The sequence below is a fragment of the Dermacentor andersoni genome, chromosome 7 (genome assembly GCF_023375885.2).
Source record: "Dermacentor andersoni chromosome 7, qqDerAnde1_hic_scaffold, whole genome shotgun sequence".
In the NCBI taxonomy this organism is placed as follows: domain Eukaryota; kingdom Metazoa; phylum Arthropoda; class Arachnida; order Ixodida; family Ixodidae; genus Dermacentor; species Dermacentor andersoni.
Genome location: NC_092820.1, coordinates 111,789,505 through 111,816,207, shown reverse-complemented (window position 1 = coordinate 111,816,207; position 26,703 = coordinate 111,789,505). Strand labels below are relative to the sequence as shown.

The 26,703-nt window shown below is 48.3% G+C and overlaps 1 protein-coding gene across 1 annotated transcript in view; it reads left to right on the top strand.

Annotated features, from left to right (window-relative positions):
- Nucleotides 1-26,703, top strand: part of LOC126534703 (phospholipid-transporting ATPase ABCA3-like) — a 133,960-nt gene that overhangs the window by 57,998 nt on the left and 49,259 nt on the right. Inside the window, exons 14-15 of the mRNA XM_072289498.1 lie at nt 930-1,055; nt 22,537-22,707. Coding sequence (XP_072145599.1) covers nt 930-1,055; nt 22,537-22,707 — 297 coding nt within the window. The remainder of the gene's footprint in view (nt 1-929; nt 1,056-22,536; nt 22,708-26,703) is intronic.

Genomic DNA, 26,703 nt, shown 5'->3' with positions numbered 1-26,703 from the left:
CAATCTGCAATGTCGAAAAACGATAGCTTAACTTTCACCGCTGCAGAGCGGAATCTAACCCACGCCAGAAGAGTTCCTATGCGAGAGGAACCCCATGCTTAAGCAGTCTGTGCCACAAAATCGCTGGCTTTTCAATAAACGTATTTCACGCCAGCGCTTTAGCGAGCTGCGGCATGAATTCACTGGGTACGTGTCGCTCTTCAATGAGTCCTTTGCCAACTTGTGTCTCTGAAATGGCGTCACTGGTTGTGCGGCATGCGATGGAACTATTCTCAGCGCTCGCAGGCGCCGTCGAGTCACGGTTGTCTCGAAGGCCACGCGCGCACTTCTCAGTAGCACCACGAGATGGAGCAGCATGTCAAAAAAAAAAAAAAAAAACGCTCGAGAGCAGCGACGCGTTTCTGAGCGTTCACGCGCACCGGCGCGCGATGCATTTCGAAGGTCGCACGCAGGCTTCGTGGCGCTGGCTCGATGGCGCCGTGTTGTTGGGGAAGCGCGAAAGAGGAGTCCCGCTGCAGCCGCTGGCAATAGCTTGTGTTGCTATAGTGACTCAATGCTAAACACATTGCCGTCAACGGTCATCGTGACACCGGTTCTGCGAAATTGGTTTCGTTACACGAATTTATTCATGTCACTAAATGCCTTGTTAACATGTATCAGCAAAGCGAGAACAAGACGAAATTACGAACCAACGTTTCAACAAGTCGACATGTCTTCTTTCAAGACGCCTTGAAAAAGACAAGTCTACTTGTTCAAACGTTGGCTCTCGATTTCTTCTTCTTCTCGTTTCGCTCAGCGTCTTGAATTTCCATCTGCCGCATCGCCCATGGTTTCCCTGGACTTAGTGTAGAACTTAGTGTAGTTTCGCACTTCACACTAGGCCGCACTCGGGCTTGTCATTGGAACTCCACCGTTCTACTCGTACACAGAACCCATTCTGTTTATCCTGATCGTCTACGGCATGTGTGCTGTGCCATTTGCCTACCTGCTGGCGCTAGGCGCGAACACTCCAACGACCGGCTACGCCCTTGTCCTGCTGGCGAGCTTCTTTGGTGGTAAGTCGCCGACGCTTCCTTGTCGAGAGTGGACGCCGTGCAGTACTCTTGAAAAGGGTACTTCATCAGCTGTCTTGCGGTGCATTAAATATTTCAACACGCCTAAACATTTTCTCTGGATATGCATTCATTCACTGGAGATGGAGGTACAGTTGGCTCGCAGAAAGTTGCGAGATATTGACAAACAGCAATCGTGAAGAAAACGAACGCTTTTCTATTCGTTTTACCTCTCTGCATTTCAAAGACTCTGTTTACCGGTATGACTCGGTCACTAATAATTTTAAGTTAAATTAAATTATGGGGTTTTACGTGCCAAACTTACTTTCTGATTATGAGGCACGCCGTAGTGGAGGACTCCGGAAATTTCGACCACCCGGGGTTCTTTAACGTGCACCTGAATCTAAAGACACGGGTGTTTTCGCATTTCGCCCCCATCGAAATGCGGCCGCCGTGGCCGGGATTCGATCCCGCGACCTCGTGCTCAGCAGCCCAACACCATAGCCACTGAGCAACCACGGCGGGTACTAATAATTTTGTACGGGTGTCTGCAAGGAACCAACCTTCCAGTAATCGACGTGAACCAACCGAAGGGCATAAGGTTACGTCCACACATGCAGTGTCAATGCTCTCGACAAATTTCCGCAGCATTTATTACAAAATTGATGCACTAAAAATGCTCATACATTCTCGCACCATAGATATAGTAAATGTGGATTTCCAGTGACATCACAATCAGCTAACATGTACTTGGCCCAACTTTTTTTTCTTTCAAAAGGACAGGGAAGGCTTTCGAGGAGGCGGAGTTATAAAATCATTAAAAATGACTATCCACCTCTCTATAGTGATAGTCGACTCTCTCCAGCAAATAGTCTGTTTCTCTGCACGCCTTAGACATGCGCAATGTATCATTGGTGCATGCAATCGTCCACCAGATAGCCGCTTGGAATTTGTTAATTTTTTTTTTCAATGATGCTGTACAAAAGGCCATATCCCAGTTCCCAAAATGCCTATTGATATTAGAGGGTGACTTTAATTGTTCAAGTATAGAGTGGTTGACGTCGTCCTTGAGGGCATATAGCAAGAGATCTGAATCTCCTAATTTTCTACAAATCTTGCACTTTCATCAATTAACTCAAATCGTGCGTGAACCAACACGTGACCAGGTACTAGACATTCTTTTAACAAATCATGTAGACCTTGCTGCAACTTATGTACTAGTACAAATAAGTGATCATAGGGTGGTGCAGTGTTCCTTTGCATTGAAACCTGGCGAGCAGAGTGTGAAAATATGCATTCTCAACTACGCACGCGCCAACACTGGCAGAATGATGGGTATGTGAGCTTCATTTACAGCCAATTTCGCAAGTGCTTTTCAAAACATAACGGTAAATGATAACTGGTACCTGTACCGCGATAAACTCAAAGAAGTTAAAAATTATGGGGCTTTACGTGCCAAAACCCCTTTCTGATTATGAGGCACGCCGTAGGCGGGACTCCGGAAATTTAGACCACCTGGGGTTTTTTAACGTGCACCTAAATTTAAGTAAACGGGTGTTTTCTCCCCATCGAAATGCTGCCGCCGTGGCCGGGATTCGATCCCGGGACTTCGTGCTTAGCAGCCTAACACCATGGCCACTAAGCAACCACGGCGGGTAAACTCAAAGAAGCTGAAAATGTGTGTATACCAAAAATAACCATCAGCTCAAGGCAGAACGATCCGTGATTTAACCGTTAAACGAAAAAGAATGCATAAACAAGAAAAAGAAAGAGCGTTCACAAAGGCTGCCTGAACAATTGCTTCAGAAGACTGGCAAAATGAGAAGCCATAGCGCGCCGTACAGAAACTGCAATTCTCGAAGGTAAACACAAGATTTTAATTGCACACTTCCCAAAATAATAAAAACTGATCCGAAAATGTTTTCGAAAACAGCTAACCCAAACCCGAATCACACTGCTCCCTTACTACTTTCCCAAAACGAAGCTGTGTATAACTCAAGAGATAGCGCACAGCAATTTAGCAAATGCTTCTCTGCAGTTTTCACTAACGAACTGCCGCTTGATAGCACTCACTCACTTGAACAACGGTCTATTCAATTTCCTTTTTCATCCATCATGATATGAACTTATGCAATTGACAGCCTTCCTCATAAAACCAGCCCAGGTCCTGACGGTATAAGGTATAACTCCTAAAATTAACCTCGCTCTACTCTTCTGTTTGTTATCTCTAATATTTCAGCAATCCATAGGCACGGGATGCCTGCTGGAAGATTGGAAATCTGCATTAGTGATACCGGTATTTAAAACTGGGCGCACAGGAGACTTGCAATAATTGCAAATGTATATTACTGATGTCTGTTTGTTGCAAATTACTGGAACGCATACTGCACTCTCCCTTTATAGCATATCTTAACTAAAATAGCCTGGTCATCAATAACCAACATGACTTTCGTCAAAATCGCTCGCGTCACACGCAACTATATGAACTTCTAACATATATTCACATTTCTTTGCAGAAATTGGTTTGTACAGACGCCATTTTCATTGATTTTTCTAAAGCTTTCGACCGCGTACCTCATAATCAACTAAAACTGAAAGTTAGAATTCTATTTACAGCTTGACTACAACACAACGCGATAGATTGATGAGTTCCTAACGAACAAATTTCAAGCAACCAGCTTAAACAACGGCTTTTCTAAACGCACTCACGTCAAATCGGGAGTTCCGCAAGGGTCCGTCCTTGGTCCACTGCTACTTTCAATTTATATCAATGACATCGCAACTAATGTTACTTCACAAATACGTCTCTTCACAGATGACTGCGTCTTGCATAATGAAATAAGCTACCGTGCCGACGTCACTGTGCTGCAATCTGATTTAACAACACTAACTGAATGGTGTGACATATGGCAGATGGAAATTAAGATAACGAAAACTAAACACGTAAAATTGGCTCCTATTACTCGGCTTACCTCTGACCAGTAGTACGCTGTATTACTATTGACTCAGTGTCTTCAATGAAGTAATTGAGTGTTACGTTTACCTCAAACTTACGCTGGAATGCTCACATTGAACACATTACCACAGATGCATGTAAAACACTTGGTTTCATTAAACGGCGCTTACACCTTGCGAATACAGATACCGACCTCCACGCATGCAGTTCTCTTATCAGGCCCTCTTTAGAATGTCCGTCCATAACTTGGCACCCCCTCACTCTAATCTCACGAATCTACTCGAGTCAGTCCAAAACAAAGCTGCGCGGTTTATCGTATATTTATACTCTCGCTACCAAAGTGCGTCCGCCTTAAAGAAATCACTTAGTCTCCTTTATCTTGATATTTGAAGAAAATTAACGCGATATATCGTTTTCCATAGTCTTTACCTAGCAAATGGAATTTGCTCGAGCCCATATTCCTCCCGAGTTCCCATCTCGACCCGCGCCGACCATGTTTATAAATATAAATTATTTGCCAGGACTAACTATATTTGCCAGGACTAACGATTAAGAAAATTCGCCTGTGGTTTTATCTATTGCTGAATGGAAATCACTACCCTCAAGCATTGTCTCGCTTACGGTATCATCATCGTTTCACGCAGCACTACTAACCTTCTTAGGGTGTATCAACTTCTCTTAACCTGCATACAATACGGCCATTTGGCACCCGCCGTGGTTGCTCAGTGGCTATGGTGTTAGGCTGCTGAGCACGAGGTCGCGGGATCAAATCCCGGCCACGGCGGCCGCATTTCGATGGGGGCGAAATGCGAAAACACTCGTGTACTTATACTTAGGTGCACGTTAAAGAACCCCAGGTGGTCGAAATTTCCGGAGCCCTCCACTACAGCGTGCCTCATAATCAGGAAGTGGTTTTAGCACGTAAAACCTCATAATGTAATGTAACGGCCATTTGGCAGCAACATACGGCCTCTTGTCGGCAACTATGTGTGCAATGGAAAAGAAATAGCCTTAACCTAAATCAATCTAAAACGAAGTTTCTCCTGTTTCGTCCACAGGGATGTGCGGAAATAGCAATTGGATGTATAACCCTAAGTCCTAACCAAATTGCAATTGAAAGATCAGTAAAATTACTTTTTATGGAGCCCTTTTTATGGAGCACAATAAATACCTACTAAATTATGTAAATCTGCCGGTAGGCTAAATCGTTATCGCCACATTCTTCCGGCTACTGTTAAAAGAACTCAGTACTAGGCTTTGTTGAATTCCTAGTTGTACTACTGCGCATCAGTATGGGGAAACACCATGGTCGCAAGCCTATTGATAACACCCCGTTTCTAGAACATACAGATCGATCTTGCTTAACATAAAATAATAATATCGGACAAACTATACACCCCCAATTACTAACAATGTATAAAAGCGCTCAACTCGGAAAACTTGAGAAAACATATTATGCCTAGAAAGCTTAAAGGAAACCATAGCGTTGGATCGCTTCAGGTACCAACCGCTATTTGAAACTGCCTTCTCTCGCACACATTATAATACAGAAAGTGTTCGACACACAATGCCACTTAGAATAAATGCATACTGTGCACGATATATAGATATACTAAACACTAAGGAAGAAAGAAATATTTGGTCTCAGTACAGCCTAAAGAAAAACTTTGTGCCCTGAAGAGATTCTCTTGATCTCATTATGCTAAGATGTTCGATTAGTGCTTATGGTTTCAAGTTAAAATGTCGGATTATCTTAAATGTTAATTAGCTAATACGTGCTTCAGTGCAGTCTCTTTTTGTATTGTTAGTATTTATTGCTTAAATGTTCCGTGCTTCCTGCTTCTTGCTTGTGCTCCGCAGAGGCCTGTCTTTAGTACAGCATCACAAACAATTGAGATGTGCCCAACAAGTCTTGCGATCAGATGGCGGCATGAACCACTACCACTCACTCATTAAGAACACCACAAAAATGCTAGAGGCCTTTTAGGGGGTTGCGAACAACATACAGGCATCTCACCCAACCACAAATGTTCACTTTGTCGTGCTTTGTGTTAGCTGGGACAGCCAGCATACTTGCCAGCTGGAAACGAATAAAGCGATACTTGAATTTCACCTATTTGTGGGTATATTTCTTCTCGGTGTCTCTTAATTGTATAAGACATGCACCAAAGCCTTCATTCATGCCATAGAAGGAGCTGGTTGTTCGGAGAACTGGTCTTGCAGTCGGCTGCATGGCTGCAAATTCCAAGTAAAAAAAGCATTGGTTCAGCTCCTACAGTTCCAAGCATAACAATATTAGGCATTTAATAACAGGCTAATCTAGGAGCGATTCCTATAAAAATGCAGCACGTAGCTTTTCTGTTTCCAAGAGAAGCAGACGGATAAAATTTCCCATGACATTGGCAGATTGATGGGGTTTGATATCACGCAGCAGCATACAGGTTTATGAAAGATGCCACAGTAGACACGAGATATTTGTCGGGTTCTTGTACCGGCATCTAATGCTTGGGTACAAAGGTGGATTTTCTACTCCCAACAGAATGAAACTCCTCGCCAGAAGCTCACCACTGTAACTTTTATATGCTACAGCTTAAAGAGACACTAAAAGAAAACACGAAATCAGTTTAATCTGATAAATAACTCTAGTAACTCACCGTTGGTTTCGTAGTGAGACGTTGATTACAAAATTTTGCGCCGAAACTGCAGCTCCAGTACAATAGGTTAACATCACAAATTTTGAGGTATTCTTTCGCATTTTTACCAGAATCGGAGACCACTAAAACTTCCTCAAACTTGCTAAGTTCAGTCTTCGTCTTTTCTTTTTTTCACTACAACACATTGCATCTATATACCAACAAAATCTGGTCAGGCAAATTTTGCAGGCCGTAAAGGTCCATGCAGACATGCTGAGCTGGTGATGTAGCTTTAAAGTGATGTTGCCGGCAGTCTCGTTTTTGCGCCTTTTCTGCTTTGCAAAGCGTTTTCTAAAGGCGTGGGCAGCTTTCTTTTTGGGATTATGTTGTAAATGGGCAACTTACAAACACAGCTGACATTTTTCTCTTTAGTGATCCTTTAAGCTACAACACCAAGTGTACTGTGAAACAGTCGTGTGTTTGTGGCTCTGGCTTGAACAGCTCCAAAGACTCAGTAAAACTCACCGAAAACACCAGATGTCAAACTTCTGCAATACTTTCACACTGGTACGCTGTTACATAGCTTTCGGTATAAATTACAAACAGGAAATGTTCCTTATTCCCTTTGCCAATGAAGACATTGCAGGAGCATGACGGAGCCTGTCTTTCATTTTATTTATTTTTATTCAGAATACCCCTAAAGGCCCTCTCGCAGGAGGGTATTACATAGGGGGGGGGGGGGGGTGCAGTAACGCATATAGATGTAATAAATGAGTAATACGTTGAAAACAAAAATTGGGAACTCATGAACAATAATCACAAAAGATAATAATACAAGACCAATAAGATTATTGTGGTAGTAATAATAATCAGAAGTCTGACACAAGAAAGGTTTACGCACTTTCGTTAAGGATTAGAAGTTTCTGGAATTCATTTATGTCGGTGACGGTTGCGATGTGTGATGGCAAGCTATTCCACTCGGTTATGGTGCGTGGTATGAATGATTTGGCATATTGACACGTGTACTTATCTTTATCGGGCGACCACGTTTCGCCACCTAACAAATCTAATCGCACAGCGCGGGACGCGCCTGCATGTATCCGAAGTTTCTGGAAAGTTATCGATGCTTCTACCCGGCTGTCTGTTGTCGCCGAACGTTGTGTTATCTGATTTCATCGTGTGACGCGAATGGTGTAGAACATTGTGGAAGGCGCGCGGGTCCGAACGATTAGTCTGGAACATTTGACGACTGCTGTATAAAAGCCGACGCGCTTACCTCGCTGATCAGATTTCCGACGATCGCCGACTGTGTTCGCTGCTTTCGTTGTGCTATAAGTGTAGCCTGTTTTGTGGGCACAGGTTCGCCCAATAAAGTCTAGTTTTGCCTTTCACAGTATTGCTACTGTGTTCTTAACGTCACCACCACGTGACATCTGGTGGAGGTGCTAGTGCGTTCATGTACCGAACGCCCCCGCAAAGCCGCGATCCAAGCCCGAAGCCCGAGGACAAAACCAACATCGCCCAAGACCAGCGTGCTAGCCGCAGACTTCAAGGACTGCCCCCAGAGCACGGACTTCTACCTGAGTCGACAAAGAAGATCGTGGTCAAAACAACCCCAATGGCTGCCCCAGCGTCCCCCGTTATCCTACAACAACCTCGGGACCCACCAACCTTCCATGGAGCAGCGACTGAAGACCCGGAATCATGGCTGGAGACCTACGAACGCATCGCGACGTTCAACAACTGGGACTCCGACGACAAGCTGCGGCATGTCTACTTCGCTTTAGAAGACGCCGCCAGAACTTGGTTTGAGAACAGGGAATCGACCTTGACAACGTGGGACCTGTTCCGTAGCGGCTTCCTGCGCACCTTTACAAGCGTCGTGCGCAAGGAAAGGGCTGAAGCTATGCTGGACGCCCGAGTGCAGCTACCAAACGAGAACGTTACCATCTTCACGGAAGAAATGAGCCCCCTATTCCGCCACGCCGACCCGGAAATGTCCGAGGAAAAGAAAGTCCGGCTACTGATGCGTGGTGTAAAGGAGGAACTTTTCGCCGGTATGGTACGAAGCCCCCCGAAGACCGTCGACGAGTTTCTTCGCGAGGCCACTAGCATCGAGAAGACACTCGAGATGCGAAACCGGCAATTCGACCGCCGCACCAACTCTACAAAATATGCCGGCGTTCAATCGCTGGCCTCCGACGACCTGCGCGAGGCTATCAGGGCAGTCGTACGAGAGGAGCTCCAGAAGATCTTCCCGTCGTCGCAGCCTCAAGTGGCCTCGATCGCTGACATCGTCAAAGATGAGGTTCAGCGGTCGCTTGGGGTTCCGGAGGTGCAACCTCAATTACCGCAACCCCAGCCAGAAGCGATGACCTACGCCGCCGTCGCACGCCGTCAAGGTCCTCCTCCGCGACCGCGACAGCGCCCTGTAACGCCGCAATTCCTTCGACCACCCCCGCCGCCAGCACGCCCACCCGTCGCCCAGCGCAGCTACCCGAGGAAGACAGACGTATGGCGCGCTCCTGACCACCGCCCGCTGTGCTACCACTGCGGAGAAGCGGGTCACGTCTACCGAAGATGTCCATACCGGGAGATGGGACTGCGAGGTTTCGCCGTGAACGCTCCGCGCCCGCAGCAAGGTGAACGCCCCCGGGATATCGCCGACTACCTCGCCGCTACTCAGTGGAGCTCTCGACGACCGTCGCGTTCGCCATCACCAGGCCGCTACCTGTCGCCGCAGCGCCGACCTTACACTGGCCCAGCCCGGGGCCGGTCAGCGAGCCCATATCCGGAAAACTAAAGGCAGCAACCGATGGAGGTGCGGTTGCTGTTCGTCGAACTGACGAAGATCCTCCGCCGCCGACGAAGACGCCGAAGAAACCATCTCGACGACATAATAACGACACACCGCCGTCCCGAGGAAGTCAGGAAGCCAAGACTACACCGCCGAAAGACGACTTAACGACGCGACGTAACAGCTTCAGTTCAACACGACGCAGCCGTGATCCGACGCCAAGACCCAACTGCAACGCAAGACAAAGAACCACCGACCTCGACGTGCTTCTAGACGGCCACGCAGTCACCGCCTTAGTCGACACAGGCGCCGATTACTCAGTCATGAGTGGACACATCGCCGTCCAGTTGAAGAAGGTTAAGACTGCATGGGAAGGCCCTCAAATTCGGACCGCTGGAGGACACCTGATTACGCCGACCGGAATGTGCACGGCAAGAATTACCATTCACGACCGGACTTACCCTGTCACCTTCGTTATCCTCCAACAGTGTTCACGAGACGTCATTCTCGGCATGGACTTCCTGGACCAACACGGCGCAATCATCGACCTGAAGTCGAAGTCAATAACGCTGTCGGAAGATAAAGCGATGCTGCCGGAAAGCCCTCGTAGTCACCCCGCCTTGACTGTGCTCGAAGATCAAGTGAGCATCCCGCCGCGCTCCAGCATTATTATTTCCGTCGGCACTGAAACACCCGCTGACGTAGAAGGCGTCATCGAGGGCGACCAACATCTACTGATCGACCGTGAAATTTGCGTCGCAAGAGGGATCGCTCGACTGCACGGAGGAAACACGAAAGTGTTGCTGACAAACTTCAGCAAGGAGTTCAAGCACATCAACAAGGGCACGACGATCGCATACATCGAGGAAATTCAGGAAACCAGCGATGCCTTTGTCCTCTCGGATTCTGTTGCATCTACCCCGACGACCGTAGTTCCCGAGCCAGACTTCGACATAAATCCAAGTCTCCCTGTGATTAAGCAGCAACAGCTCAGAAGTCTGCTTCGACGATACAAAGACTGCTTTTCGACGTCATCGAGGATTCGACAAACACCAGTCGCAAAGCATCGCATAATAACCGAAGAGTGCGCTCGACCACTACGCCAGAGCCCTTACCGAGTTTCGACGCGAGAACGCGAAGCTATAAGACAACAAGTGGACGAAATGCTGCGCGACGACATCATCCAGCCGTCGAAAAGCCCATGGGCCTCTCCTGTAGTCCTGGTAAAGAAAAAGGACGGAACCCTACGCTTCTGCGTCGATTATCGTCGACTGAACAAGATCACGAAGAAGGATGTGTACCCCCTTCCACGGATAGACGACGCATTGGATCGGCTCTGCAACGCTAAATACTTCTCGTCGATGGACCTCAAGTCTGGCTACTGGCAAATAGAAGTCGACGAGAGGGATCGCGAAAAGACTGCCTTCATCACGCCAGACGGCCTCTACGAGTTCAAGGTCATGCCATTCGGACTGTGCTCGGCGCCTGCAACGTTTCAGCGCGTCATGGACACGGTGTTAGCCGGACTGAAGTGGCAGACGTGCCTTGTTTACCTGGATGACGTCGTTGTCTTCGCCGGAAATTTCGACGATCACCTTAGGCGGCTCTCGACAGTGTTAGAAGCCATCAAGTTATCAGGGCTCACTCTGAAGCCGGAAAAGTGCCGTTTCGCTTACGATGAGCTTTTGTTCCTAGGCCACGTGATCAGCAAATCAGGAGTACGCCCCGACCCACAGAAGACAGCTGCCATCGCAAAGTTCCCGCAGCCAACCGACAAGAAGGCAGTGCGCAGATTCCTTGGCATGTGTGCCTACTATAGGCGCTTTGTCAAGGACTTTTCACGCATCGCTGAGCCGCTGACAAAGCTAACTAAATGTGACGTCGAGTTCAAGTGGGAAACGCCGCAGGCCGGCGCATTTCAAGAACTGAAACAACGCATGCAGTCGCCGCCCGTACTTGCGCACTTCGACGAGCACGCCGATACCGAAATACACACTGACGCCAGTAGCCTCGGCCTCGGTGCCGTCCTAGTCCAGAGAAAAGATGGCCATGAACACGTGATAGCTTACGCTAGCCGGTCGTTGTCAAAAGCGGAAGGCAATTATTCTACAACCGAAAAGGAATGCCTCGCCATCGTTTGGGCTACAGCGAAATTTCGCCCTTACCTCTATGGCAGGCCATTCAAAGTGGTCAGCGACCATCACGCGTTGTGTTGGCTAGCTAACTTAAAGGACCCTTCAGGACGGCTGGCGCGGTGGAGCCTCAGACTACAAGAAGACGACGTCACTGTAACATACAAGTCCGGAAGAAAACACTCAGATGCCGATTGCCTATCCCGCGCCCCCATTGACCCACCGCCGCAAGATGACGAGGATGACGACGCCTTCCTTGGCATAATAAGCGCGGAAGACTTCGCCGAACAACAACGAGGGGACCCGGAGCTAAAAGCCCTAGTCGAGTATTTGGAAGGGCACACCGACGTTGTCCCTAGGGCATTTAGGCGTGGATTATCTTCGTTCACGCTTCAAAACAACCTACTCGTGAAGAAGAACTTCTCACCAGTCCGCGCCAGCTACCTCCTTGTTGTACCGTCAGCGCTGCGTCCAGAGATACTGCACGCCCTACACGACGATCCCACCGCTGGGCACCTCGGATTCTCCCGTACGCTGTCGAGAATACAGGAAAGGTATTACTGGCCGCGTCTGACCGCCGACGTTGCCCGTTACGTCAAGACATGCCGAGATTGTCAACGACGCAAGACACCACCGACAAGGCCAGCTGGATTACTACAGCCGATCGAACCTCCTCGCCGACCATTCCAGCAGATTGGGATGGATTTGTTGGGGCCGTTTCCGATGTCAACATCCGGGAATAAGTGGATCGTCGTGGCGACGGACTATCTCACCCGCTTTGCTGAAACTAAAGCTCTACCAAAAGGCAGCGCAGCCGAAGTGGCGAAATTTTTCGTCGAAAACATCCTGCTGCGACATGGTGCCCCAGAAGTCCTCATCACCGACAGAGGAACGGCTTTTACGGCAGAGCTCACCCAAGCCATTCTGCAGTACAGCCAGACAAGCCACAGGAGGACAACTGCCTACCATCCGCAGACGAATGGTCTCACGGAGCGCCTGAACAAGACCCTCGCCGACATGCTAGCAATGTACGTCGACGTCGAACACAAGGCGTGGGACGCGGTCCTGCCGTACGTAACCTTTGCGTACAACACGGCGGTGCAAGAAACAACACAGATCACGCCGTTCAAGCTGGTCTACGGCAGGAACCCGACGACGACGCTTGACGCCATGCTGCCGCACGTAACTGACGAAGAGAATGTTGACGTCGCTAGCTATCTCCAGCGCGCCGAAGAAGCCCGACAGCTCGCCCGCCTGCGAATCAAGAGCCAGCAGAGGACCGACAGCCGACACTACAACCTCCGACGACGCTTCGTCGAGTACCAGCCTGGCGACCGTGTTTGGGTCTGGACTCCGATACGCCGACGAGGACTCAGTGAGAAGCTACTCCGACGCTATTTCGGACCCTACAAGGTCATCCGACGTATTGGCGCTCTGGATTATGAGGTCGTGCCAGACGGCATTTCGCATTCACAGCGGCGCCGCGCACGATCTGAAGTGGTCCACGTGGTGCGCCTTAAACCCTTTTACGGACGCTGACGAACTTCGTCATTTTTGTTCTTCTCTTTGCTACGAGTGCTTTTGTTTATTAACTTCGTTTGTTTGCAGCATCGGGTCGATGCTTTTTAAGAGGGGGGTATTGACACGTGTACTTATCTTTATCGGGCGACCACGTTTCGCCACCTAACAAATCTAATCGCACAGCGCGGGACGCGCCTGCATGTATCCGAAGTTTCTGGAAAGTTATCGATGCTTCTACCCGGCTGTCTGTTGTCGCCGAACGTTGTGTTATCTGATTTCATCGTGTGACGCGAATGGTGTAGAACATTGTGGAAGGCGCGCGGGTCCGAACGATTAGTCTGGAACATTTGACGACTGCTGTATAAAAGCCGACGCGCTTACCTCGCTGATCAGATTTCCGACGATCGCCGACTGTGTTCGCTGCTTTCGTTGTGCTATAAGTGTAGCCTGTTTTGTGGGCACAGGTTCGCCCAATAAAGTCTAGTTTTGCCTTTCACAGTATTGCTACTGTGTTCTTAACGTCACCACCACGTGACAATATGTTAGGGTGCGACACGTGAAGCGTTCGATTTTAAAAGGGTGATCACGGCGGGGAAAGATGGCAGGGGGTGGCCTAAAGAAGTCCTCGCGAAGTGATGCATGATGATAGAGCTTATGAAGAAGTGATAAGCGAGCAATTTTGCGGCGACATGATAACACATGCAGTTCAGCACGAGTCTTCAATGAAGTGACGCTGGTGTGACGTGAGTAATCCGAAAAAAATAAAACGCACAGCACGGATCTACAGGGCTTCGATGTTTTTAATATTGTAGACTTGATCGGGATCCCAAATGGCTGAGGCATATTCTATTTTAGGACGGATTAAAGCGATATAAGCCTGTTTACGTAAGTGCGATGGGGTGTGTTTCAAGTTACGTTTAAGAAACCCAAGTGAGCGGTTTGCTGAAGCAAGGGTGACGTTAATATGGTAATTCCAGGACACGTCAGGCTGAAAGTTAACTCCAAGATATTTGTACGCGGTCGTAAGTTCCACTGAAGTATTATTTAGCAAGTAAGACGTTGGAATTCCAGAAGCTTTTTTAGTGAAAGACATAAGCTTAGTTTTTGAAGGATTTAGTGTCATTAGCCAAGTTGTGCACCACGAAGTTAAGGAGTCAAGGTCAGATTGTAGAGATTGGCGGTCAGCTTCAGAACAGTTGTAGCGGTAAATAACACAATCATCAGCGAATAGCCTAACTCTAGATTTGAGGGACGAGGGTAAGTCATTTATATAAATTAGGAAAAGCAATGGACCGAGCACACTTGAGGACCACCGGATGAGACTGGGACGAAAGGAGAGTCAAAGTTATTGACTGACGTGAACTGTTGTCTATTAGAGAGGAAGGCTTGCACCCATGCTAGAACAAGTGGGTGAATATTAAGTTGTCTAAGTTTTAGTGAGAGCCGGTGGTGAGGAACTCGATCGAACGCTTTTGAGAAGTCAAGGAATATGGCGTCAATTTGGATGCCGGCGTCCAATGATGAGTGTAAGTCCTGAGTAAATCCTGCAAGTTGTGTTTCGCATGAGAAGCCCTTGCGAAAACCGTGCTGGTATTTGAAGATGATATTGTGTTCCTCTAAATATGTAATTACTTGTGAGTGTATAATGTGTTCCAAGAGTCTACAGATGGTACTAGTTAAAGATATAGGTCTGTAGTTAAGTGGGGACGAGCGATCCCCTGATTTAAATATGGGCACTACTTTTGCTATTAGCCAGTCCTGAGGAATTGTGCCTGACGATATTGATAGAGAGAAGGTGGCTGCCAAGCAACGATAGATACCAGAAGAAATATGTTTAAGTATTTTGTTGTTGAAGCCATTATGATCAGATGCAGATGACGTTTTTAATTTTCCAAGTAGAGATAAAATACCATTTTCGTCAATTATTATTTCAGTCATAATAATACCGGAAACAACATCAATGCTAGGGCATGTAGTAATATCCTCAAGAGTAAAAACTGTTGAGAATGAATCATTTAATAATTTAGCACATTCGGATTCAGTAACAGGAGAACCATTGGTATTAGCAAGAGTTACATCGGGGTGGTTGCTGGGATTTATTGGGCGCCAAAAGCGCCGAGGGTTATTTATTAGCAAAGATTGCAAATCACGACTGAAGAAGCGACGACGAGTAGTTTTTAAAAGCTCTTGATAATCCTTGTCACACTTTTTATAGCGACACCACGAAGCCGATAATCTGTTTTTGTCTGCCATTCTGAAAAGTCGTTTTTTTTATTATTAGGTCGACGTAATTGCTGATTGATCCATGGAGAAATGTTGCTTGTTTTGATGGTCATAACTGGAATGTATTTGTCAATTAGGTTTGAGAGAGTGTGTTTAAAAAGGTTCCAGTTATCTTCAATGGAACGTGAAAAGTGGGCGTCTAAAAAATGGTCCGTGAAATGGGATAATTCGATACATATTGCATCAAAATTGGCTCGCTTATAGCACCTTATACATTTTCCAGCAACTCCCTTTTTGTTAAGTGAACAAGTTAAGCTTCCAGTAATTATGTCATTCCACTTTCAACCACGAAATTGCAACCCTTATGCACAACCTTCACTGCAGCTCTGATTAGAAAGCATGGACAAGGCATATATAGCGTATCACATGTAACTTGAGCAAAACTTAAAATATTCAAATTACGCGTAGCTAAATAAAACCAAGGTAATGTTGTTTGCCGCTGATTGTAGGTATTCAGATTAGTTATTGCATTTCATCTAACTGCATAATTCATCTTAATCATTTAATCAGCTTCTCAAGTATCACGATTAGATGAAAAGTGTTAATAAGAAATTTTAGGAGCAGTATAAAAACTCCCGATACAGCTTTCTGCTGCTCATTACGTGCTACATAACTTGTTTTTCCAAGCCATAGAAAAGCCTGCTGTAATGAAGCAGACGCGCCCCTGTGTATGTGCCGTCTGAAGAGGAAGACGAAGGGCCGTGCCGTGATCTCGAGCGACCCCCGTGCTTCGGACAGCCCTTGCAGTGCCTTGATTTACCTAGCATTCCACAACGTTGTGAACGAGAATAAACCTCATCGCATTTGGTGGAGGTTGCTGAGATCCTTCGCCTCGTCCTGGAGCTCCGCACTCGAACCCTGCCAACAAGATCGCCTTGCACTATGCCTGATCCCGCCACCTCGTTGCCCGCACCACCGGCTGCCACTGTCATTTGCGCCGGCGTCCCTCGTCAACGCCACCCACCCATTTTCAGTGGGACCGCCGAACACGACGTGGAAGATTGCTAGAATAGCAGCTTGGGCTTGTTGGTTTTCCATCCTGCTAGGAACAGCGCAAAATGTAGACAAGGGAGCGCTTGTGGTGTCTTCTTGTCTCGTCCCTTGTCTACATTTTGCGCTGTTACTAGCAGGGTGGAAGATTGGCTGCCATCGTACGAACGTGTAAGTGCCCATAACAAATGGGATGACCAGTCTAAGCTGACTCACGTGCCGTTCAACCTCGCCGACGTAGCCAAACTTTGGTTCTTCAACCACGAATCAGACTTTACAAGCTGGTCCGCGTTTATGACTCTGTTTGCTGAAGTGTTTGATCGTCCAGGTGTGCGTAAGCTACGCGCTGAACAGCGTCTACGCCAGCGCGCACAGCAGCCTGGAGAGACATTCCCCAGCTACATCGAGGATGTTCTCGATTTGTGCAAGCGGGTAAATCCCAGCATGTCAGAGGATGACAAGATCAAACACATCCTCAAGGGCATCGAGGACAGCGCATTCCAGATGTTGCTGGCCAAAAGCCCAACTAGCGTATCCGTCCTCATTAACCTCTGCCAGAGCTTTGACGAGCTGCGCCGCCAACGTTCCATCGCCCACCAGAACATTCAGCACGCCGATTCCGTATCGAGCATTGCGGTTTCTACCGAAATAACCAACTCGACCCTCTCGCAGCACATCAAAGATTTTATCCGTGAAGAGGTGGCCAGGCAGCTCTCGCTGCTGCCTCACAGTGACGCACCTATGGCAGCTTTGCCTCCAACGCTGCAAGAAGCCATCCGAAATCAGATATATGAAGCGCTTCCTGCAGCTCCTACAACCCCCCAACCCAACCCTATGAGTGTGCCGCTGGCCCATACCAACTTTGCCAATCACCCTACGTCGCTGCCGCTCAGTTATGCAGCCGTGGTTGCACAGCCACCTGCGCAGACAGCTTCCTTTTCATCGCCCATGCATCCGGCGTCATTTCCAGTTGCCCGACCGTCACCACACTTTTATCGTCCCACCGAGACGTGGCGCACTCAAGACAACCGGCCTATCTGCTTCACCTGCGGCATTGCTGGCCATGTGGCACGCTTCTGTCGCCGCCGCGCCTCAACTGCGCGTACCAGCTTGGACACGCCCAGCTACGCACCACAATACGCCGCCACGCCTCCATTATCACCGCGACGTCGAGACACTGATCGCCGGTTGGAAATTCGGCGTTCCCCTTCCCCTCGTCGGCGTTCGATTTCGCCCCTGCGTCGTCGAGTTCCCACTGAAGAGGGAAACTGACTGCTGCAGTTCCTGAGGCAAGAACTGCAAATACATCAACGTTCTCAAGACCTCAATCTTCGCCGCAAAATGTAATTACCGTTTTTGTAGAGGGAGTACCAGCAGTGGCACTAGTTGATACTGGAGCAGCCGTTTCCGTCATTCACGAGGGCCTTTGCCGCAAGCTACGAAAAGTGACTACAGCTCGCTCTGGCCTGGTGCTCGCCACTGCCAGCGCGCAGCGAATTCACCCTTCAGCTGTATGCACGGCCCGTGTCGTCATCAACGACGTTCTGTACATAATGGAGTGTTTCGTGCTACCATCGTGCTCTCACGACCTCATCCTTGGTTGGCATTTCCTCTCACGTCATCAAGCTGTCGTTGACTGTTCGCGTGCAGAAGTGTCCCTTTTACAACTATGTGAATCACTGCCGACCAGCTCTCCTCACTTTGCCGACAAACTCACTGTTGACGCCGACACAACCATACCTCCTGAGTCGTCGATGGCTGTTGTCTTGTCGTCTGATGCATCATCTGACGCCTCCGTAGTGTTCATGCCGTCCGATGTGTTTGCTCAACGCAAGGTCATTGTCCTTCCGTTTGCCGTGCTCGCTGTAACATCTGGGTCAACTGTGATGCTGGTCACGAACTACTACCAGTACCCAATCAGCCTACTGCGTGGAGGGACAGTACGATATTTCCAAGCGGTCGACTACGTCGACGACCTCGCTGTTCCTGCCGACTCCCTCCGTCACGTTGACGCCATCGCTCCGGTCTCCGGCTCATCACCTTCAGTGCGTTTTGACAAGGCCATCGACCCTGCACTTTCGCCATCTCATCGCCGCCAACTTCTCGCTCTCCTTCACAAGTTTGTCTCTTCTTTCGACTGTCATCAGACGTCACTGGGCCGTGCCACCGGTGTTTCTCACGGCATCGACACTGGTTCCCACTCCCCCTTGCGACAGCACCCGTATCGTGTGTCTGCCGAAGAGAGCCGAATCATCACGGAGCAAGTGGACGACATGCTCAAACGTAAAGTCATCCGTCCCTCTCAATGTCCTTGGTCTTCACCTGTCGTATTGGTGAGCAAAAAAAGATGGCTCCATTCGGTTTTGTGTCGACTACAGATGCCTAAACAAGATAACGAGTAAAGACGTTTATCCTCTGCCTCGAATCGATGACGCTCTCGACTGTTTACAAGGCGCAGAATACTTCAGTTACTTGGATCTGCGCTCCGGGTACTGGCAAGTTCCAATGGCCGAGCCTGACCATCCGAAAACCGCATTCGTTACACCCGATGGCCTCTACGAGTTTAACGTCATGCCCTTCGGGTTGTGCAACGCGCCTGCTACTTTTGGGCGTATGATCGACACCATCCTTCGTGGCCACAAATGGAAGACCTGTTTATGTTACCTCGACGACATCGTCGTCTTCTCAACCGATTTTCCGACGCACCTCGCTCGCCTGCATTAGATTCTGACCTGTCTCGTCTCTGCCGGTCTACAGCTTAACCTCAAGAAGTGCCGCTTTGCTGCAAGCAAGTTAACCATATTCGGTCGCGTTATCTCAAAAGACAGCGTCCTCCCGGATCCAGACAAGCTCCGCGCTGTTGCAGAGTTCCCTAGGCCCACGTCTATCAAAACCCTCAGAAGTTTTATTGACTTATGTTCTTATTTTCGTCGCTTCGTACGCAATTTCGCATCCATCATGGCGCCTTTCACAAGTTTACTTTCCGCCAGTAACGGCATAGCAGCATGGTCACCTGAATATGATGCAGCATTTCAGCAGTTGCGCCACTTGTTGACCTCACCATCGATTCTTCGCCACTACGACCCTGATGCTCCCACGGAAGTCCATACTGACGCCAGCGGAGTTGGCCTTGGCGCGGTCTTAGCGCAACGGAAAGCTGGCTATGATGAATACGTCGTCGCTTATGCGAGCCGTACTCTAAAGAAAGCAGAATTAAATTACTCCGTCACAGAAAAGGAGTGTCTAGCGATCATCTGGGCACTAAGCAAGTTTCGCCCATACCTTTACGGCCGTTCTTTCGCCGTTGTTACTGACCACCATACTCTTTGTTGGCTTTCTTCCTTGAAAGACCCGTCTGGACGCTTGGGACGTTGGGCGCTTCGCTTGCAAGAGTACGACATCCGCGTCATGTACCGCTCCGGTCGCAAGCACTGCGACGCTGATACGCTCTCTCGCTCCCCACTGGCGCTTGATTTGGCGTCGTTGTCAGCTTCCTCGCCCACCCTGTCACCGTTCACCATCACTGACATGCTCACAGAGCAGCCCAAGGACCCATGCCTTGCAATGTTACTTGACTACCTTGCTGCTCCGTCTGATGTCCCTTCGACAGAGCACTGCGTCGCCAAGCAGTCCACTTTTCCGTGCGGGACAACATTCTATATCGCCGCAACTATACATGCCCGACGGACGTAAATGGCTCGTCGCTATACCTCGTCATATGCGCTCTGACATCTGCGCGTCTTTTCACGCTGATCCCCTAAGTGCTCATGCCGGAGTCCTCAAAACTTGCACAAGGTTGCGTCAGCGCTATTATTTGAGAGGCATGTACAAATTTGTGCAAAAGTACATTCAATCTTGCACTACATGCCAACAAGGCAAGACACCTACACAGCGTTTCACAGGACCGTTGCAGCCGCTACCATGCCTGTCTCGTCCGTTCGACCGCGTCGGCATCGACCTCTACGGCCCGTTTCCATGCAGCGGGCGTGGAAATCGTTGGATTATTGTCGGCGTAGATCACCTTACTCGCTACGCTGAGACTGCAGCACTGCCAGCAGCGACCGCCCATGACGTTGGTTTTTTTCATCCTTCACAATTTTGTTCTTCGCCACGGTGCTCCCCGAGAATTACTGAGTGATAGGGGACGTGTCTTCCTGTTGGAGGGCATCCAAGCCCTCCTTGCTGAGTGCAGGATAATTCATCGCAAATCGACCGCGCACCATCCCCAAACCAACGGTCTGACCGAGCGCATATTTCATCCGACCACTCCAACTGGGACACCGTACTTCCCTTTTTTACGCTCACGTACAACACCGCGACGCAAGCGACCACCGGCTTTTCCCCCTTTTTCCTTGTGTATGGCCATGAGCCTTCATGCCCTTTGGACACCATACTGCCGTACCAACCTGACGCTACAGAGTATACTCCGCTTTCCGAAGTCGCCAAATATGCTGAAGATTGCCGTCAGCTGGCACGCGCCCTGACTATTGAGAATCAAGAACGTCAAAAGACAAGACATGACCGTGCTCATCAATAACCGCCCAACTTTGCTCCTGGTTCGCTTGGGTGGCTTTGGATACCAGCCCACATTCCTGGCCTTTCTTCCAAACTCCTGGCGCGTTATCACAGTCCATACCGTATAATCGAGGCCACTTCACCGGTCCACTACATCGTCGAGCCGCTCACAGTGTCACCAGACCTGCGTCGTCGTGGGCGAGAGACAGTACATGTCAACCGCCTGAAACCGTACTACGACCCGCTCATCTTCTCCGCGCCCTGAGTCGCCAGGATGGCTACGCTTCGCTCCCGGAGCATTGTAATGAAGCAGGCGCGCCCCTGTGTATGTGCCGTCTGAAGAGGAAGACGAAGGGCCGTGCCGTGATCTCGAGCGACCCCCGTGCTTCGGACAGCCCTTGTAGTGGCTTGATTTATCTAGCGTTCCACAACGTTGTGAACGAGAACAAACCTCATCGCACTGCGAATACACGCACAATGGTCGCGGGAGTCGGGGCTCGAAGCCCTACAATGTTGCTCTACAGTTTTCTTACTGACACTTTTCCTCTTCGAAACGAGCTCTATTACGAACTCGGTGCTTGCTCCAATTCAACTTCAGGATGCTATAGCCAACGACAATAAGCTAACGCTAAACTAGGCGAAGCAAATGAAATCTGCCAATAAGATAACGAAGTATTAGGTTCTGGCGCCGAACTTTTCAAGTTTACTGCACCAAGATAATGCAGTTAGGAAATCATGATGGCGGCAACCTCCTCCTCCAACTCAGTTAAACGGGAAGCGTAAACTCAATTTACCCTTACCTTGCCACGCGCATGGTTGAAGTCTTTTGCAACCTTCGTTTCCAAGGTCCACAAGAGACTTGATTCGGAACGCTGTAACACAAAAAGATGTCAGAAAGCCCACGTGAACGACCAGCCACAGAGCAGCTACCAGCGGCAAATTGTGCTGGCGATGACGATGACGCTCAATCAATAATCAATGCGATGTCGAAGAACGCCTTTTGAACGGCCACATAGCACGAAGCACAAATGGGGCATCCCTTCCATGTTCATAAAGCAGCGCTTTTCGTTTAGATATTTCGGCCTTGCCAGTATGGCTTTCGTGATTTACTTGGAATCTGCCCTCGGAGCGTGACCGTGATTCAGGCACTAATACCGCAGCAGAGATAGGCCTCACACTACGCTCTTCTAAACGGGTAGCTTTAAATCGCTAGTGTTTACGTATAATAAACGACATTATTTAGACTGTGTAGGGCTGCCACAATAGACAACAAAGACCGTACAAGAACTATTACATACCATAGGAAACATGATTAACTCAGCGGTAAGTACATATGGAAAAACGTATTTAAGCAAAGCTGTAACTTCTGCATTGCATAAGGATTGCTTGAGAGTAGATATTGCACAATGTAACTGTAACCACAAGTGTGCGCATCGCATATATTTGTGCAGCATTTTAATACCCGCTTCAGAAAAACTATCCTTCACGTTGATCTTGCACCTGCCTCTTCAGCTACGTTGATAATGCAGGCGTCACATCTGTCGGAAAACTCAGGGGCGGAGATGAGCAAGCCATGAACTTGAAATAAATTTAACCAAAACTGTGCTTTATCACTACCTCAAAATGTTCTCTAACCAGCAGGAACGGTTCTGTGCAGCGTTCATGGCGAGCGTATCGATCACCGCCCAACTGGTGACGACGGCCTCGAGTATCTGGTTCGTCCTGCTGAGCCTACTTCCCTTACTGCGCCTGTTGCCTTCCTTCTCCTTCATGTCGGCATTCCAGAAGGTCGTGTCCAAGAGCCAGATCGCCTGGATCTGCAGTCGATGTGAGTGCACTCCTTCGCTCGCCATGCAGTGGCTTCCTGAAACCTACCCTGATTGTACCTGTCACAGAAGTTTGAAACACGCCTCCTGCTGGCCTCTCCTGCGGGCCACACTCTCGCGAGATTCGACTTAAACAAGGGAGGTGACTATAACTTGGTCTTCAGCAAATAACCAATACGTCGTCCGTGCTCAAAGTTTGCAAACGTATCCCATTTGGCGGCCTAGATTGCCTAACGATTGGCCTGCTGCGCTGAGTTGTTTCGTCCAGTAAGATACCTTATGATGGATTGTATTTGCCGTTGCTGAACGGAAAATAGATCTTGGGAACTAGTTCTACCATTTGGAAGATTTGGCAAACATAGTCTCTACGCTTCAATTGGCAATACTGCGTTATTATCTCGTTGGGACTTGTAGAAGAAAGCAGGAAGCTTGAAGCAGGAAGCCCCCAGTTCACATTAACTGTTCGCCCTAATTGAATTACGTTTCTCTAGGTGGCGCATTGACCTCTAAATGCACAGTATGATATTATTACTGTGCATTTGCACAACACAAATGCTCTTTGTATTATATTCGGTATTGCGCTTGAGTTTTCTATGAATGCATTTTTTGTATGAGTGCCAAAAATTCCTGCCAACTTGTTAAGCTGCGTGTCATTTTGACTCGCCAGGAGTATTGCAAAAGGCGAGATGGCCTGTGCCTTGTTTTAGCAGCTTTATGTGACCAGACTTGAACGCCAAGAGCGTTTTCTTCTGCGTGTCCCTTGCATCCAGCACAAATAATCAATGATTCTTTTAAGATTCAGGGTTAGAAACCAGGTCGCATCATTCCTTGGAAACTCACGCGTTTTAAGGCGGAAGCCTTAAGCGGCTCATAACCCCGATGGCCTTGTAAAAACGCGTCGTCCAGTCCATCGGTAAAAAAACTATCATCATCAGCAAGGACTCGTACTCCCCTCAGCAAGCAAACAATGCACTGGCTAATCCCTATCGTAATGCAGAAGGGAAAAGCACGCAGCAGAGTGAAGTGTACAGTGCATATATTCACTGGAATCACGCATGCGACGTACAGAAGCGCTGCGCCTGGTCGAGTGGTACAAAAAGAAACACTTGACCTTCTCAATGGCTCATTCTTCCGTAAGCAATGGCTCGTACCCTTGTAGGCAAGCAAAAAATTCAATGGCTCGCACCCCCATAAAGCTGAGGCTAAGCGCTCAGAAAGTGAAGGGAACAATCCACACATTCATTGAAATCAACCACACAACACACAAGACAGCATACATTTCAATCCCCTCCTGAGAGGATGCCGCGTAAAGTCGAATTGAAGCGTCGTTGGCATGTCCGACTCCGCTGTATGAGCGTGCAAAGCCGCAGCTAAACGTTGAAAACGAACTGCGAAAGCAGTAACGCGGTGATGCGAGATGGGCGCATTACCAAGTGTGCAGCAGGCTTGCGCCTTCACGTGTTACAGCAGTGCTACATACTGCCGAACTTTTTGTCAGAGTCTTTGGCACGTAAGAACAATAGCAAGCACTTACTGAAGCGCTTATTACAGTATGTACACATGCCTCCAGATTAAACCTAGACAAATGCCCAGATATATGAATATTTTTGATGATGTGAGTTTTCAAGATATTGGTTCAACGTAGTGTTCCAAGGCACAACAATTTCCCCTATAGTATTCAGGGAACAAACCGTCTGGTAGACGCGCTGTCTTTGAACTAGCGCTCCACTTTACCGCTAAACAACAAATAGGTAGCTGCCCGAGAGCTTCACGAATCCATTGACTGGTCCTTTACTCTGGCGATCAACTATTTCATCCAGCAAATGATTTCTTGAGGGAATGGATAATTCAATGTACCTATGTCAAAAAATAAGGATTCTCAGTTCCTCCCGAAAGGGGATGCACAGATTGCGATAGATAATTAGTAGATAGCTGTACGAAGTAAGGATAGTAACATTACCGGCGGTAAATACTTGTAAACATTCGCTTGCTAACTAAATTAACAATGATAGAATATGTAACCGTGACTGAACGAGGACGCAGAAAGAAACAGACACACAGAAACAACGCCTTCTTTGTGTGTCGGCTTACTTCTACACCCTTGTTCAGTTGCGTTTACACGTTCTGTCATGGATTCAAACCAACATGCCCGCCAACGTGTTTTAACTAAATTCGCAAGCCCGGTGTCACCCGCGCAGAGTTTCATTAAACATTAACACATCTCGCTCGATGAGTGCGGAAACTTGTCCAAATGCTAGAGTGAGGAATCGCGGCAGCAGCAAGCGAATTGACCTTCGTGCATCTCTCGCTTCAACGCGAACGAAACGTCGAGAGCATAGCGCTTACAAAGCTACCGGCACCATGCTCACTCTGCAAACATCGCAGATCGCTTTGAAGATGAGGCCCGCGCGGGCACGCACTTTGGCCACGTCGCAGATCGCTTTCAAGATACGCGAGCGCCGGCAACGTGGCCTTACGTTGTCCGCCAAAGGCGTCTGCTGCAGTGTCCGCCATTCATGTGCCCAACGTCGTAGCAGATGCCGCGGATGCAAACACTGTGTGCTGAATGGCGGGCAAGGAGGACATCGAGGCACCTTAGCAGCCGCCGGAAAAGAACGCCCCTCCTCCTAAGCGCGACTCCCCTGCCTCGCGCGCTACAGGAGAGGGCACGCTTCCAACCCGCGTTTTCCTGGCTCGCGCACGCGAGATTGAACCACGTTCGCCGGCTCACCCTCGCACGCTTTAATTCGCACATACAGCATATGGCCACCATTGTAGTGATAGGTAAAATAATCTATTGCAGCTCCGTAGTTTCTGTCAACAAAATGATCATACCTAGCCGCGAGGTTAGAATGCTGCCACCCTAAACCAACTAAATGTTGTTTTCTGCCACAGGTCACTCAGAAATACCAAGAAAAAGCATGCCATCTTCATGTGGTTTTACGAGAAAAAAAAATGTGAATGCCGACTTTGTACTGCTAGGCTCTAAATACCTCCGTCCTACAGTTCAACCACGTACATATTTGCTCAATGAGTAAGAACGTTCTTTAGATGGAGAAGTACCGATATGTGAAGGAAGAGTTATTACAATTGACGAGACAAGAATAAGCGTTTACATGCAAGGTCATAGTTTCTCGTTAGATTTATTTTACACGCACAATATTCCAAGTTACAGCGCCAAAGAACTTGAATAATCGTTCACCGTTGACATTACTGCGATAAGGCAGGTTTAAGTTAAAGTTAGTTGCTTGTGTGGTGTTTGCACGTGGGAAGTTCAATATGGGGTTCGGTAAGCGGAAGTCCGTGCTTAGTATATTGTGGACTAAACAAGTGACCTTATAATTTCCGAAAGCCTTAAAAGAAAAGATGCGAAAGTCCGTAAACAGAATGCTACTAAGGTGATGAACAGATGGGAGAGAGAGAGAGAGAGAGAGAGAAAGAAGGATGCATAGAAAGGCAGGGAGGGTAACCAGAAGTAGAACAGAGGAAAATGTTATTAATCTGAAGGCGCGCAGTATCGGTGTTACGTTTTCTATGTTATGCCCCATACGTCACAACAATAGCCAATGTGGGTATGAAACAAAGAAAAATATATCCAACCAGGGGTGCTATGCAGGATGCGCCGAGTTTGGCGAAACTCGGGATCTTCACGAGCTCTGGCGACACCCCAAGATGAAAGCACGAATGGTACCGAGACACAGTTTATCTTTCGACAAGCCTCCATTTTCATTGGTTTATCTAGATTCACTCTGGCTGGCTATCATTCCTTGGGCGTTGCCTTCTGGGCGGTCGACAAACTGGGGCTCACGTGATCAAATCGTCGGTGCATGGTCGTGCCTTCTTTCACTTGTTTGTCGTTCCACCGAGTGCATTACATGCACAAGCAAGTTATAAAACAAATGCATTTAGTACAATATTATTAGTTACTTTAACGTGGTTTAGAAGCATTTTAAAACTTACAACATGTACACTGAATATGCATTAGACTAATTTGTAAC